At 32.5% G+C, this 15,178-nt stretch overlaps 1 protein-coding gene across 1 annotated transcript; it reads left to right on the plus strand.

Annotated features, from left to right (window-relative positions):
• The first annotated feature begins 123 nt into the window (after window positions 1-123).
• LOC130613970 (protein MTSS 2-like) lies at window positions 124-10,715 on the plus strand. Its single transcript, XM_057435350.1, has 8 exons — window positions 124-376; window positions 552-613; window positions 1,507-1,580; window positions 4,418-4,502; window positions 4,602-4,693; window positions 5,352-5,764; window positions 5,911-6,253; window positions 8,291-10,715. The coding sequence occupies exons 1-8, from the start codon at window positions 320-322 to the stop codon at window positions 9,085-9,087; spliced, it is 1,923 nt and encodes a 640-aa protein (XP_057291333.1). The 5' UTR covers window positions 124-319; the 3' UTR covers window positions 9,088-10,715.
• The last annotated feature ends 4,463 nt before the right edge of the window (window positions 10,716-15,178 follow it).

Here is a 15,178-nt window from a genome sequence, read left to right on the forward strand (position 1 = left end):
TTTGTTTTACTAGACATAACACAAAAATCAAAACTTTTTTTTGCAAAGTCACAGGATTATACAATATAATAAATATTTATTCATAGATGACATCAGAAGATAAAAAAAATATCTACCCCTGGCATTGAAATATTTTTACTTACTATCATCGACGGGAGTTGGTCATGATAGTATCAATCTAGGAATTACCTCACATCGAATAAATGTTTTGTTGTTCGTTATTATTATAGCCTGGCTGGTGAAGTTACAACAAGAAGAAACCACATTGTGTCCTTTGAGACTTTTACCAGTAAAATTTATTGTAAATATATGTACAGAAATGGGAGATACTGAGGAGTCAGGAAGCCTTTTTAACCATATCGTTGGGGATATGAAGGTAAAAGCTAGCTAAAGCTTTTGTTGTGTTTTTTTTTACTTTTATCTACGCTAGCTACACAATAACTAACAAATCTTTCATATATAATATAATAGCCCTAAACATGTCATGCTATTGGAAAATATCTAGTTTAGTCAACTTTCAAGTAATTATGATCTATTTTATTTATATGTAGACAACTGGCCCACTCTGGGAAGACTTTTTAGTTAAAGCTTCAAAGTTCTACGCTGCTGTAAAGTAAGTTTTAGCTACTAGCTATAAAGATATTAACTACAAAATCCGATTCGGATAGCTGACTAACTTGATTTTTTAGGATACTGACTTACTGATATAAATGAATAGTTCTGAGCTTTCTATATTTAGCATAAGAGGTTTCATAAAGCAAGAATATATGTTTCATAGCTATAGCAAGTTATATCATAAAAAATTGATAATGTTAATAGTTGGTGGTTAGTCATTTTAATGTTTAAATTTACATGATACAAGTGCGAAAAATGCTATATAACATAGCTGCAGCCTATAATAACATAAAGCTTTAATGACAGAAAATTGGTATCTGATGTCACTTTTAGTTTAACAAAAAATCCCTTAACTGGATATGTGCTAGCCCATCTGAAAACTCTGATTATTTTGTCTTCTAACAATACGTTAAGTTAACTAGACTCACCAATTTAGTCAGATTCTTCAAGGCCTCATGGTAAGTTGAATTACTTTCTGCTATACGTTGAATTTTCAAATCTAAATTGGTGGGTTACTAAAAAGTCCTGCCAACTTTGAGAAATGAATGTAATCACAAAGCAATTCTTTAAAAGCACATGTCTATTATAACTTTTAAAATAAGTGTGAGTGTTCACCAAAATGTTGTTGCTATGATTATGCCATATATACTGTACACAACCTATTATTACAGGTTGTAAGTGTGTAATAAAAAATTATACTCCTTTAGGCATTTTGTCTTTTCTTAATTAGAAAAAAAGTTTTAAAAATGCTAGGCACTTAAAAAATCAATTTAAGTAAATAAATAAGTTAAGGTTTAACATGTATTTTGTAATTGAAATATTTGAAACTAAATTGTTGCGTACAGTAGTCAAAATTAATATTGTAAACAATTATAGTATGTTTATTTTTAGGCAAACAGCAGTTACGGCAGACACTTTCTTGGATTCTTTTCAAAAAATAGCTGATGCAAACACAAATTCTAAAGGTATGAAACAAAAACAGTTTTGTTCTGTATAATGCTAAATGCACCTTGTCATTTTTGTTGTCCTTTTTATTATTTGTTTCTACCCGATTTTTGTGCTTTAACAAAGGGCATTTTTTAAAAGAAAAAGTTTATAAGTAAATAGTAAATATATAAAGCAATTTTTTAATTGCCATAATTTTTCTAGCTCATATTGAGCATCAATTTTTCACACAAGAATTTCTCAGTGGTACTGTGGCTTTATTTTGAACATGTTGGTTTGTTCATACAGCTGATTTTAAACTTTATCATCTCTTAAATAAATATTTCTGATACTATACTGGAGTGATGTTATGTTATGTCAACAAAAAAAGATTTTAATGCAAAATTTTTGTTTTTGTTTGTGGACTACTGCTGTGGTTCAAATTCGAGTAAGAAGTGTAAATCCTGTTCACACCGGGGCATTGTTTCTAGTATTTTTCATGCCTTAACTAACTTCACTGCCCAGTTTGTTCCCAGTGAAGCTGCAAAGGAGCAAAGATAAGTATATCATTGTTTACAAGATAAGACTTTAAGTGTGTTAAAAGAACATCAATATTTTGTTCAATAACACATATGATTGACTGGTCATCGTAAAAATACACAATGATTAAACTGAATAAACAACGTTATAGTGTATGTTCAAGACATGAATGGCAATGCTAAAAACTGTTCTTTAACGCTTGTCACATTTTATGACAACCAGACAAGACACTGTTTAGTCTGTTCTTTTCGACATTTTCTCATGAAATAAAAATTGATTTGTTTTTCTTGTAAACAAGAAAACATACATTGCATTTTTTTAAGTTTTGTAAAAGTAGTGTAAAATCAACCAAATAAACTCTTAAATAGCATATTTTCACCCACAAGTTTATTATGTGTCCATTACATTTTTTTATTGTTTAATTGCCACAACAAACAAAGCCGTATGTCTGTGTTTTAACCACATCTAGTAAGTAGCTAAAGCATTTAGCGTTTGCGTGTTAAACACATATGCATGAATAATATTTGTATTATGTATATATGGATATAATCAAAAGATTTCACTCTTCCTTTTCTAAATTTGAGAAGTTTTTATAGCAGAAGTAATTTAAAAAAGTCTTTCCTTAATGAGTTCTGTTTTTTAACAGTGACACTAACAACACTAACAACAAAAAAGTATAATTCTCCATTAAATGTTCCCCAATTAATGTTAAGAAAAACGTTTTTGTGTGGCCAGCCTTATTATCCAGTCAATTCATATTTTAATTGCAGAGTTATTATTATATTAGAGTTATTTTTTTATTATTATATTATTTTTCTTCCTTATAACCCTCCCTCTTTATCTTTTATAATTGCCAGGACACTTCTATAACTTAATAATTTTATCACATGATGGCAACTGCTTACTATAAGGTTGTTAAACACATCAATGAAAAGTGTTATGACAAGGTTTTCATTGATACCGGTGTAAACACAGGGGTTGTCCTGGGTAACTAATTGTCACTTATATAAACATGCTTTTATACATAATAGGTAAAGGCTCTCCTTAATTTAATTGGTGAGCTTTTTTTCTTCATTGTCAGTGAAGTGTAAGGTGTTTCAACTAGGAGAATTTTCTTACTGCCCACAACATATGACTCACCCCTGTGTTAAAATTTACAGCTGCTTTCACTCATTTTCACAACTCATTCACAGTTTATGTTAAGTTTATTCTACAATGTTTACAATTTGTGTGAAATTCATTCATACACAGAATTGTAACAGCTGCATAAAACTAATCGGTATTGTTTTATGTTTAATATTGTGTAAAAGAAATTTTTTATAATAAGTATTGCCAGGTTATTCTTTTTGTGTTTTTTTTAAGATATCTTAAAGTTCTAACATATTTAAAAGCATTATTTGATTGCATTAGAAGTCAGTTATAGCTTCCAGATATTTTTTATGTTGCTTATATGAAACATGTCCTGCGACCAACACATATTATACATTATGAGAAAAAAATGAAATTTGTGACCACAAACTTTTAACTGACTTGTAATGACAGCTGGCATTTCTTAACCATTTCCTGTCCTAAAGGAGATCCTCCTTAAGGAGAGCTAACAAGAAGATGAGACTGTCTGTAAACATCTGGTGGAGTCAATAATTATAGTTATTTTGATTTAAAATTGTTGCTCTACCAGTTTAAAATGTTTGCAGAGACTTCAAATAAACATGCTACACCAGGGTGATAAACAGTTTCACTTCAAAGTCATATTTTTAAACCTTAAGATCTTCCATTAAATAATCTTACACATCTAAAATGTTTGCAACTTTTTTTCTGGTTTGGAAATATGTACGATAAAATAATATTGGACTGAAAGATGTCATCTGAAGATGTCAACAGAACTAAAAAAGTTATAATTTTTTCTTGTGTAATAAATACCCCCTCATGTAAAGCCTTCCTACCCCCCCCCCCCCCCCCCCCCCCCTAAAAAAAGAAAAAAAAGTAAATTTAAAAACATCTCTGACAATTATTTGAATTAAATATATTTACAGTCCAGAGAGATTGACAAGAAATATTTTTGTGAAATGGTGATAATTTTTACTTAGACGACAAATGATAAAATAATACAGACATGTCTTATTTTCAGTTTCCCCCTTAGACTATCATACATAAAGTCTTTTTTAAAGCCTGGTTTGCTTTGTTATTACTTGCGGCTGCAACATTTTTTAAGTATTGTTTAAAAAATATGGCCATATATAAATTTAGTGTAAATTTAGTAATTTTATAATCTAAGTGTTTTTATATTTTATAATAATATATTTTCTAATCAAAATTTTTTGCTCTTTCGCATTTTTAGGTGCAACAAAAGATATTGGAGTTTCTTTTACGAAAATTGTAATGAGACATCGTGCAATTGAACACAAGTTAAAAACATATGTTGGGTTGGTTATAATTTATTTTTCTTATATGGTCATTTTTTTTGGTTTCTGTTAATTTATTTTGGAACTATTTTCCTTTAATTCATGTTCCCTTATATTTAGTATATTAGCAGACAGCTTTGTAACACCGTTGCAAGATTACATTGACGATTGGAAAAAGACTACATCACAGATGGAGAAAGACCATGCAAAAGGTATCAAATTAATTCTCCATAGTGTGAATGTCAATAAAAAACCAAGCTGAACATTTTCTTATCCACTACCATCATTTGTTTGATTTAAAATAACACCTTCCATATTGGTGTGGTGTTATTTGAAGGTGTACCCACTTTGTCAACAATTGTCAGGAATTTGAAATGTTAAATGTCAGGAAAAGTTCAGGAATATCAGCAATTTCCTTATTAATATGTTTGTAAAATGTCAAGAATTTTCGGTTCAAATGAACAGTCAAAGCTATTTCATATTATTTAAAATATCAGCAATGATTTAATTTTAGATCCAACCATCCTTAAATCATTGGAATTAATTTTTTTGCAGTCTATTTTATCGATATCACTCTGGCTAATAAAAACAGATTTACATCTGCAAAAACTGCCTTAAGTATGCTTGGATCAAATCACCCTGGAACATAAGAAAAATGTCAGTAATTCAAGTGAAATGTCAGAGATTTTAGGAAAATAAGCAGTTAATATTGAATGCATCTATTCTAGTACTAGCATATAAATCTAACCTGACATTGATATTTTTTCTGGGTCTATAAGTAGAATTTTAAAATAGCAATTCATTTTCCCCTGGCATAAATTTTAAGTATCTATGCAGTATTATATTTCTTTTTTTTCTTCTTCTGGTTAGATTACAAAAAGTTAAAAGGCGATTTAAAAAAAGCAAGTGCTGATGCTGCAAAACTAAAAAAGAAAGCGTCCAAGAAAATTGGAAAACAAGAATACACCGATCAATATCGTGATGCGCAGAAGGTAGCTAACCATATATGTAAAACACTTGAAGAGCAAGAAAAATCATATTTACGCAAAGTTATGATAGAGGAACGATCACGTACTGCTCAATTTTTCAAGTGCTACAAACCGTGTGTGGAGCAAGAGATAACATTAATAGCAGAAATAGAACAATTACAATCAATAGTCGAAGAAACTGCAAAGCAATGTGCTCACCCAAGTCAACTTCCAGCCATGTCAGAAGATGCCATTGAGGCTTACAAAGTACCTGAAAGTTTAAACCCAGATAGTCGAGATTCATCAACAAGTTCTGTAAGTTTTACTCAAATGGTTTTTAAACTTTGGTGCAGGATAAACGACTTTCGCAAAGTTGTTTGCTTCATTAAAAGTTACCTGGATTATCTCTATAGCTTTTATTTTAAAAATTAGAAGATTATCCATAGCTAATATCTTTTTAGAGTCCGCCTGGCAGCCCACCGATAGTAAAAGATCGATCTCTTACAATGGGTCAAGGAAATGCACAAAGAGCACCATTGAATCGTAGCCAAACTCTTCCGAGCTCGTATAAAAACGGTATTGATCCTATCCCAGTTAGTGTACCAATGCCAACCTTTTGTCAATCACCTGCTAGCATCTCGTCACATTCATCTTTTTCGTCATCGTCGTCCCTTGAACACAGTAATGCTGCACCGCTATATGATGCAAATACAGTGCAAGAAATCGACACTCTCCCACCTCCACCACCTGATGATTTGCATGGTAATGAAAGCGATGATCTGCAACATTCACAGAATAGCTCTGGTTAGTATGTATTTATTTTGATTTCTGATAGATCATGTGTTTTTTTGCGGCTAGTTGTCCCGCTCTGTTTTCCTCCTACCCAAGTGCCGAGTATTAACCTTATTCCCTGGATCTGCTTCATTTTTATCAGTAGATTAATATTGTCGTCGTTTCATTACATTATTTTTTAAAGGGTATGTGGTTACATTTGTAATGGTATACCAGAGCGCAGCTCTCACAAACTTCCAAAAACTTTTCATAAATGTTGTGGAATCACATATACTGAACACATTATTGATAATTTCTGATGTGTATCAACCAAAAAAGTTATTTTTTTTTCTCTTTTTATTTTAGAACTAAATGATTCACATAATCCAGTAACTGACTAACACGTTATCTCGACTATAACTCACTTTTTAAACTTTGTAGGTAAAAACTTTTTCTCTAATAAATATAAACACTAAAAAATAAAGTGTATCGCATGTAGAATTTGTAAACGCATTGTTATACGATTAAGGAGCTATCTACATCATTTGGCATTGTAGAAAAAATAATCTTGCATAATAAAATAGTTAATAAAATAAAAGATAAAAGATTAAAAGTTAAGATTAATCTAAATTTATATGTTTTTATTGTTTTATGTGATGTTAAACATATTTAAAGCTGGCATTATATATTGATATGTTTTAGACAACCCCGACTGTTGTATTTTAAGTAGAGATTATGAAATAATGGATAATTAATTAACTTTAATGTCATTAAGTTACGGCATTAATGTACATTACGTTACCATGGTAACTTAATTAGTTTTTTCTACGTGTTAATCTATTGTTGTTGTTTTTGTGTGAATCATTTGGTTCTGTTGAAATAAAATGTGCACTCCCCTGTGACGATATGTTTGTTTTATATTTGTTAACAAGCATATGTTCGAGATAACAGTAGACAAATAGATTAATTTGTGTCAATGCTACAGGACAAATATTGATGTTTTCGTCATGTGTTCATACATTTAAACCACGCGGATTAAGAAAGAAGGAAATGGTTTTTTTTTTGCTTCTCGTATTTGTATATTCTCCTTACGTACTCTTCTTTGGCTTACAACAAGGACTTTTCACGGTCAAACCTTCCAGTAGAAATCTTAATCAAACAAAACTTAAAAGCAAAAAAAACGCGTTGAAATGTAGTTAAAAGACAAAGATAACTAGTCTTGAATTTATGGGTTTGACCACAAAAAAAACATGCGTACACCATTCATTTATGAAAGGTTTGACCACAAAAACGGCGTGCGTATACCATTTCCGTGATTGGTTTAACCAGTGTCTTTACGCGTTCTCGTCCGCGAGAATGCTTGATCATACTTCAATTGATACATTCAATTAACATTCCATATTTTTATAAAGTTGTAAACATACTACAATTTCTCGAGTTCGAATTCAAGAGATTTTAGAATTATAATCTCTTTTTAAAAAAAGTTTTTAATTCAATGTACAAACGAAAGAAGAAAAGAAACAGTGATTCTTAGGATTAATTTTTTAGTAAATGAGGTTAATCTTTGTGACTGCCTTAAAAGTGCTTTTTATATGCAGTCTTTCCGGTGGCATGTTTTAAATAGGTCAGGGTGGCCACTACTTTTGAAATGAAAGTTGCCAAAACAGAAAAAAAATTTAATTTATTTTTACCTTCGTTTTTTTTTCACTTGTCAGATTATGGGAACCGTTTAATTTTTTATTTTTTTTGTCAATAAATTTCTGTTTTTGTCAAACCTGATCACTCCTAGAAAAGAAAAGGTAAAAGACTCATGAAATTTCCTTTTTGAAAAAAAGATTTTTAATTTCAAAGAATCAAAGCATAGAAAACTTAATAAGAGCTCTTTTAAGAACATTTTACAGTGACTATGAGAAATCGCACAGTATCTAACTTAGAGTTTCGTTAAAACTCAATAAATTTCAGTACATTTAAAGTAGCTTCATCTGTATAGCACGTTTTGTAATGCACAGGAAAGGTGAGGTCAGACGAACTAAAAATTTGTTTTCCTTATACCCTCCTCTTTTTTTTTAGACATGATAAACATCCACAAAGCACTTAAAACACGCACAAGCTGGTCCAGTATCGAGACAACATCAGACTCGTCTGGTATTGGTTCTTACAACTCTTTGACTTCGCAAAACAAACTAGCATCAACCACTACCATGCAGAACTATTATCAAAGCGGCAGCGACAGCGATATCATCGAGCAGGACTATCTTAGCGGTTGTGATATCTCCAACAACGTATATCCATCGTATCATTCCACGAAAAACGATGTCGGAGGATTCCATCAGAATTACGCCACTGATGACATGAAATATGCAACGATTGACAGGAGTCACTTCCGAAGAAATAAGATACACACGTCAAGTTTACGCGACCCGTTAAAGCAAAGGTCGAACAGCTTGGGAGAAGATGGAGAATCGTTTCCAGTCTTTCCTAGTTATAAAATGAACTTACCCAAATCGAAACCAAATAATGTTGCAAATAGACAAGCTGCGCCAACGAAACCTAGCGTATTTCAAGTTTTTGATGGCCAAAATCCACAAGATTTATTAAAGCAACTTAGCCCAACATCTTCGCCGTACAAGAAAGCGCCACCGCCAGCTCCACAGCGACGCAATTCTTCTCCAGTTGGACCGCAGACTCTACCCAAACCAAACCGCTTCCCGAAAAGACACAGTAACACTGTGATGTCGGTTGCTGAAATAGATGAGCCGGAAGCTGCTCGTCCTGGTAGCTTCGAAGCAGCTCTGCAACAACGCAGACTGATGATGAAGAAGCGGAGCGTTTCGGTGGATCATTCCTCATCAGGTTATCGCTACTAAAGAGATAAGATAACAACCTTCATGTACCTGTTGGTGTTGCTTTAAATGTTATTGTGTGAAATGACACGCAAATGGTTAGGATATACTGGCTGATCCCCTTAGGCCTGTTGTTAACGGTTAGAATATAGTTGCCGACATTATCTTGTCAGTTTACGACATATTTGATATCGTCTTGGGTGTGTATGGGAATGGTACCGATACTTTCGTCTTGCACAATATCAATTGGGGTTGAAGTAGGTCAAAATAAGCGACTTTGAAGCGCCATGCACGAAAAAATTGCACTAATAATACACGATGAGATGTAAACAAAATTTTCCTTCGTGTGTTCATAGCATTAGAAGAAGAGAAGAGAAATAACACTTTTTTTAAGATACTACCAAAACGTTTTTTAAAATATATAGATGTATAAATTTACTGATAATGTACTACTTCGTTTGGTGAAGCCAACCATCAAGCATAACCAAAATCAGGATAGTTTTCGTGCTATTTTTACATGCCACTTTGTTGTTGTCGTTTGTGTTGTTGTTTTGAAAAGAAACCGAAGAAACGGTATTTTACAAGTTTTGCGTTTGACTCGCTCACTTTTTTAAGGCTCAATTTAAAGTTACATTAGTAGCTTATATTTCTTTTTTTTTTTATTTATTAATATTGTAGCTCTATGTATATAATAAAGATTAATATTTTTTCTATGTTTGCGCATGCGTGTAGGTAATAAGGTAAATATTCGGGCCCAGTAAACATTGTCATGTGGCTTATTTCTTGACCTTTTTGTGTATTCTAAGTACCCTCCTGGCGCAGGTGTATTGGGTTTAACATTGTGATACTTAAAAAGAGTTTCCTGCTGGTCGGGTGACTTTGAAAGGGAAACCTTGAAAAAGTCTCATTTAAAAAAAATGTATAATAATTTTTGTTGGTTGTTCGGTCGTGGTAAAATCTCTGTTGTTTTAATTTTGTTTTCTATCTCCTTCTGTTTTGACCACGTGTTTTTTTCGCATTTATACGCTAAATGAAGAGGTATTAAAAGTTTGTTATTGTTAAAAAGAAAAATACGCTACGAAAAGATGTAGGCTGTAAGGTAGATATAATTAAAACCTTTTTATCGACATGATTTTCAAATATTTCGATTTTTACATACCAACACAGTCATAAATTCAAGGCTGTTCTCTATCGCTCTGATTTTTTTTTACCTTTAAACAAATTTTCTTGTTTGATACGTGAAATTAAATTCCTGTAGGGTGGAGAAGAGTCATATTTTTTTGACTTAAATGTGAGATAGTCAATACTTAGTTTACTTTATACAATATAACGTCAATATAAAATATCGATATTTAGTTTCTTCTGTTTTTAATATATACGAAATATTAGGTTTAATATTACCTGGCTTCAGTTTCCCTCCCCGTTGTGACGACGTTTCGTCGCCGTAAGCTTTTAAGTAACTCCGATTGTATTTTTCGAATCGATCTTTTGTGTAGGGTGTGATGGTTGATAGTCTCAAAAATGCTCAATGTGATTGGCTGAACGTTAAATCAGTTTAAATATTATTTTAGCCACATAATTCTTTAATGTTTTGTTATTATGATTAATGTATGTAGCATTTTTTATGAAAAGATAAAACTATTTAATGTTGATCATGTTGTGTTCTTTCGTGATTCTTTCATGATTCTTCCATATACTTCCGGGATCCTTCCTACACGCCCATGATTCTTGTATATACTTTCATGATTCTTTCATATACTTCTATAACTCTTCCAGGATTCCTCTACTTTCAAGGTTCTTCTATATACTTCATTGATTCTTCTCTATACTCCATGATTCTTTCATATACTTCCATATACTTTCATGATTCTTTCATATACTTCCATATACTTCCATATACTTTCATGATTCTTGCATATACTTCCATGATTCTTTCATATACTTCCATATACTTTCATAATCCTTCCATGATTCTTCCACACACTTCCATAATTCTTATATACCTGTCTTTACAGAATCTAGAGCTGAAACTTACACACTCACATGCACGTAAATTCCAGGTATATGATGGGCTTAATACTTTGATCTCAGTTTCAATTACCTTATTTCTAGTAATCAATTTTAAAAGATGGCGGACCACGGCAGTTCCGGACCGGCGTCCGGAATTGCCGTGTCGTGGTCTCGATGTCTCGTAATATATTTTTTTTACGTTGTATATAATGAAGAAGCTAAGCAGGGCAAATGGAGAAATGCTTTAAAGAAGAAGACGCACACAATTCTGCATTAGAATGTGTAATCGATTGGGCGTATCGAAAACGATTTTATGGCGGCAGATATTCTGCTTTTAAAATGTTGAATATAACGTTAGCAAGGCAATAGAAGTCGATGTACAGTTGATTTATCTAATTTTATTTTCCAGGGGGGCTACCATTTTATTGAATTAGAGAGAGAATCGAATTAGGGAGTGTCTTCCTAATTCGAATTTTTAGGTGGCAAAGTGGAAAAAATGGGTTACAGAGGAAAATCTTTGTAAATTCACAAAAAGTAATAAGAGGCACGTAATATGTACAGTACGAATATTAAAGACTTTTTTTTAAGTCGTCTAGAAATAGTCATCAATATTTAACTGCTTTTTGTTCAGTATATTTTCTAGATCAACGGCCCTATTTGGCATTTACTACATCTTTGTCATGATGGCTTGGAAGTGGTAATTCGTTTCGTTCATTGTCATCTGATTTTTCATCACTGGAGTCCACAGAATTCCCGGCACGTCTACCAGTTCTTCGGCTGTCATTTGATAATTCACACGAAAGTTACCCTTCATTTTTTTAAGATCATCTTGCAGTTTTCTCACGATGTTTTCCTCTACTTCCATATCATCAAACGGATCATCTTTATCATTTAGTGCTCTTCCCACAGTTTCGCAATGTTTGGTTAGGAACAGAATCCCATGCTACTTGTAACATTGTCACAGCAGTTAGAATTAAAAAGCTCATTGCTCTTCTCCAAATTTTTTAGGATCTGCTTTTTCACTGCGTGAGAAGAACGATATTTCGCTTTGAGGCTCGAGTAACACCTGGATCCATCGGTTGCGTGATTAAATTGGTGTTGGGAGGAAGTAATATAAGCTTCACCCATTGCAAACCTGATACCTCCGACATAGCGTTTATCGATAATCAAAACAATTTTTCTCCCGTTGGCGCCAAACTTGCGATCGAGTTCCTTTACCCATTCTTCAAACTGTTCGGAATTCATCCAGGTTTCCTTTGAGCACGGGATGTTTTTAAGGACTTTGAAGCAACGAGGAGTTACTGACTTGTCGATAAGAAACATTTACAATGTTTTACTAAAAGCATTGCCTGCTGTCATTCCAGTTAACCGAAATTTGCTGTGCTTGCCACTAACACAATTTTCTTTTGTAAAATGGTATGTTTTGACCAGCGATCACTGAAAAACAAACCGAATTTGTCGGCATTGAAAATGTTCTTCAGCGGATAGCGGGACATGAGTCTTGATAAAGTTGTTTCCACCCTAGAGACGTTATTTCATTGGTCACTGATTTCTAATGAAAAAATATAAGGTGTAAAACAAGCCTTATTTACTAAAAGTGTCATATGATTCTATAATTCTTTCTTTGTCATGATACAAGCAAACTATGGAAGCCTTAAATACCCCATCAATCAAGAATGTCATATGTCTTAAACATATACCATTGATTTTGGAAAAGTATTTTAAGATGGATGCTTTTGTTATGGATCATCATGTATACTAGGTCATATGGACTTCTTCGCTTGATGAATTGGGAATGAAAGTTCCAAGCGGATTGGAATTTTCAGCTGAAAAAAAGAGCATGGCTATTCTATAGCAGTGCCGTAACCACAATTTTTTTATTTTGGAAAAAAATATATATTCTGAATTTCTACCCGAGGCGCCCCCATTGTGGGCGCTAAATGAAAATTTTTGACATCTCTCGATTGGCGGAAAATGCCCTTCCAGACGTCAACGCTCTCATGGTTTAATGTTAAAAATCACGATGAATGTTTCGATATTTTTGCAATTTAGAAAAGCAGCATTGTTTAATTGGCATCAAAATTTAGATAAAAATTTCCATTAAAACCAAAAGGTACAAAGGAACACATATTTACATCACACGACTACAATAAGATAAAAAATGATAAGAACACTAGAAATTTTAAGGGTGCTGCCACTTTTTAGAAAATTTACATCGCATTTGGACTTTTTAAAATGTGCTGCCAGTCCCCTTAAAACATTCAGTGATTTTTATAATAACGATAATTTATAATAACGATCTATGAGAAGGATTCGAAAATTCCTGAACGACTTTCTCTCTTTTTAATAAATTTGTTAGCTACTTCATATTATCAGTGTATGATTTGTGAAATACCATCAGATTATTCATCCGTGTATCAGTAGTTGTAGCTCGAAGGTAAGTTTTTATGCGGTTCAAAGCTGAAAAATATCGTTCGCTAACAGCATTTGTAGCCAGGCAAAACTAACATCAGTCTTTCCACTTTTATACCTTCAAACAAAAGAGTTTTCTTGGGTTTATCTAAGAAGATAACCCAACAAAAATAAGAAGTTATCTAAGAGAACTAGATCTGTCTCTCTCTTTCTGCCTCTTTTTCTTTCTTTCTCTCTTTCTTTCTCTCTCTCCTTCTTTCTTTCTTTTTTTTAGCATGATTAAATGGCCGAAAACTTCGGTGGAAAAATTAGAACACTTGGACTCATTTAGACCAGATTATCAATAAATGACATTTTTAGTTAATTTTAACATCTTTTTTTATTTTTCCTTTGTAAAGTCGCTAAAAGACTGAGGAGAAATATAAACTTATAGAATTAAATTTTCAGACTAAATTAATATACTGTTTATTAAACTACCTGTTTTTTATAGGTTTAAGAAGAAGACAGCAAGACAAAGAAAATAAAATATGTTACATACGCGTAATGTAAATAGAACCTAAACATTTCCAAAACAAAGCTTTTTTGTTACTTGTTTACAAAATCTTTTTTTTTTAATATACAACACCACGCTGGTTTGTCTCAAGGTGTTTTTTTTTCTATAACTTCGTAATTGGGATTGAAAATGTGCAAAAATATCTGTAAGTTGTTTTGTAAGCTCTTAGCTTGTCATAAATTTAAGTATACTAAGTATGCATGATGCAACTTTATTAATCATATCAATCATAAAGATGAATCATCTGTTCGTGAAATAAAATTTATGGATAGTAGCTACTTTAGTTATGCTGGAAATCGTGTGGACAGAAATTAGCTTAACCTTCTTGCCTTTCAATTTTGCGAACTGGAAGTACATCTGTTCGTGCAATTTCTTTCAATTATTATAACTGAAAATAGAAATGATGAAGGCACTATTTTCATAAAGATGTCAATTTTGAAAAACAAATTCTTTAAACGGATTATTGTTTTAAAATTTTTTTAAACCATTTTCTAATTATTTGAACATTTTGTTTTGACTCTTAGTCCATCGTAGCCTAAAAATTCGAGCAGCCAGGCTCTGCTCGGATTTCAAATTGCGCGAATTTAAGCATATGTAAGTTAGCTGAGAACGTTACACCAACCATTTTGTCAATCACTAATATCAATGCATTTCTGTCATTTTCATCTTCGAACAATTTAAGTAATTCCATCTGCTATTCTTGTTTATTTAGTAATACAAAGGAAATCTTTAAAAAGAGTGTAATTATTTCATTCCTAGACCACATATTTGTTGATTCTTTCCCAGTGGCTGCATATTGTGATTACTGTTTGTCTATCTTTTGATTCCGCGAACGAAGTTCGAAATATTAATCTTTAAACTGGTCGTTGATTGAAAATTTAAGCCATTTTGAACATGACGGCTTATATCTCACCGAACGTCATAATTTGCTCCCCAATTTCAATGGCTTCAACGAAGCTGCTGTTACACCATTGAATTATGGACCATCCGCAGGAGAAAACTTCTACTTTGTGTTATATCGTAAACCATATTGCTGAATTGAACCGCCACCCCCCCCCCCCCCCCCCCCCCCACACACACACACAAGCTGGGAAACTGGATCGCTGTAAGTCTTTAGCAGCCAATCTCGTAAACTAAATA

The sequence above is a fragment of the Hydractinia symbiolongicarpus genome, chromosome 11, assembly GCF_029227915.1.
Source record: "Hydractinia symbiolongicarpus strain clone_291-10 chromosome 11, HSymV2.1, whole genome shotgun sequence".
NCBI classification, from domain to species: domain Eukaryota; kingdom Metazoa; phylum Cnidaria; class Hydrozoa; order Anthoathecata; family Hydractiniidae; genus Hydractinia; species Hydractinia symbiolongicarpus.